This window comes from Atta cephalotes (genome assembly GCF_000143395.1).
Source record: "Atta cephalotes unplaced genomic scaffold scaffold02725, whole genome shotgun sequence".
Lineage (NCBI taxonomy): Eukaryota > Metazoa > Arthropoda > Insecta > Hymenoptera > Formicidae > Atta > Atta cephalotes.
The window spans coordinates 1-2,051 of record NW_012132789.1 but is presented as its reverse complement, the minus strand read 5'-3'; the positions used below and the strand labels follow the sequence as shown (position 1 = coordinate 2,051).

The window sequence follows — 2,051 nt, the reverse complement described above, 5'->3', positions numbered from 1 at the left end:
GAGAGAGAGAGAGAGTTAATTTCTTTTAAAAGAACAAGATATGCTGAAATGAACAGTAGTTTTATGTGAATGAATTAATAGACCGCAATTTGCGAGATGCACTTTAGATATGATCTCATAATTAACTTAATTTATTAAGTACTTAACTTTGTAATTACAACAATATAAATTTTCTCTTTTATTTAATTATACATGCAGTTACATGAAACAACTACATTATTTAAAAATGTTATCATTAACAAACGACCATTTTTTTTGTTAGGATATTCATGAATAGCATAGCAACTTGAGAGATTTTAATAAGGCAAAATTTGGATATATTACTAACTCGGAATAAAAAAAGAATTCACAAATTAGCGATAGTGTCTAAGAAAATTTCTCGTTCCTTCTTTTCTCAGGTGGTGCTACTTTGTACTGTTTCTTTAGTCGTCGGCGGAAAATAAATGCACGAGATCTTATCGTTATAACCGGTTGTAATTCCGGTTTGGGCTATAGTCTAGCGATGCACTGTCGTGCCAAGGGTGCGATGGTTTTGGCTGGAGTGCGCGAAATACCAACAGCGTCTAATTCTAACGCTGTTGAAGCATTAAAGAATAAAGGTGTTATTGTTCATCAAGTCGATATCACGGATGAACAATCCGTTCAGGATTTTCGTCATAAAGTTAAAGAACTGTTGGAGGAGCGGCAGTTAGGTGAGTAATGAAATAAACAATTGAGAAAGGTATGTAGGGATGCAAGTAATTTATAGTCTATTTCAAATTTATTTGTTGTTTGCCGCATTGTCCGCAGTACTGCGCGCGTTGGTGAATAACGCGGGGGTGATGGTTTTCGGCGAATTCGAGTGGCAAACGCAGAAACTCACGGAGTATCAGGTAAACGTGAATCTGTTGGGAACGATGAGAATCACGCAAGAGCTGATGCCGATTTTACGGGAGAATCACAGCAGAATTATCGTAATATCTAGCCATTGCGCTAACGAGTCCTTACCGGGTATAAGCATCTACGGGGCTACGAAGGCCGCCCTTCTCGCGTGGAGCACTTCTCTTCGAGTAGAAGTTGGCAAATACGGGATCGAAGTGGTCTCCTTTATACCAGGTCAGTGCAACCTTATCTAATTTATTTATTTACTAAGAAAATAAATTATTCACGCTAAATAATTCACGTTAACTAATTTTATTTGATTTATTTTTTCGAGCCGTTCTTTTTTATTACGATCCTCTTTCTTTTTCTCTGTTCGCGACGATAGGTGGCTTTGTATTACAAAGCAATATCATGAAACGGCAACGGTTGCACTTTGATGAAATGAGACAACACATGTCAGAGGAAGTGAAACAATTTTACGGCAATTATTTTACTCGATACGTGGAGTACTTTTCTATGCCCTCTCTTACGGAAAATCGAGACAATGTAATGATATCAGATCCAACAATCTATGAAACCTTTGACAACGCACTTCTCAATGTCTATCCTTCAGCGGTTTATAGGTAAACTATTGCTAGCGATATGATCAATAATTGAAATCCAACTCTATTCTTATTTGAAAAAATCCCATGTTAATATCGAAAGTCGAATGTCTCGAATCTCTCGAAGTATCCCAACAGCGCAAAGATTGTAGCAATATTGCTACAATATTACACGTTACAGCAATAATATTGCTTTTGCGCTGTAGGAGATATTGTCTCTTTTCCGCGATGCTGATTGGTTCTTTCTTATGCGCTTACTTCGTGAACGGTTGTCATTGCATTGATAACTATTTACGTCATTCACAAAGTGAGCGCATGGATTTTGACAAAAAAATGTAGTATAGTGAAGTTGTAGTGCAATTTAATAGTGCAATCAAATGCGCTAAATAACGCGTGCAAAGCGCGCGCCTGTTTTGTACTAATATCCTAAATTATAAGAATCTATGATCGTCTTAATGAACAATCATAGTGTGGATAGTTGATTATTTTATTCAAAGTAGAGAGAGGAAGGAGGAGAGAGAGAGAGGAGGGGAGGGAGAGAGAGAGAGAGAGAGAGAGAGAGAGAGAGAGAGAGAGAGAGACTATTAC

General features: G+C 37.3%; 1 protein-coding gene across 1 annotated transcript; it reads left to right on the top strand.

Annotated features, from left to right (window-relative positions):
• Window positions 1-398: 398 nt before the first annotated feature.
• LOC105625550 (D-beta-hydroxybutyrate dehydrogenase, mitochondrial) lies at window positions 399-1,488 on the top strand (the record flags this gene model as incomplete). The annotated part of the gene is made up of 3 exons (XM_012206872.1): window positions 399-692; window positions 790-1,095; window positions 1,247-1,488. Coding segments are annotated over 3 exons (842 nt in total), but the record flags the coding sequence as incomplete, so codon positions are not given.
• Window positions 1,489-2,051: the final 563 nt, after the last annotated feature.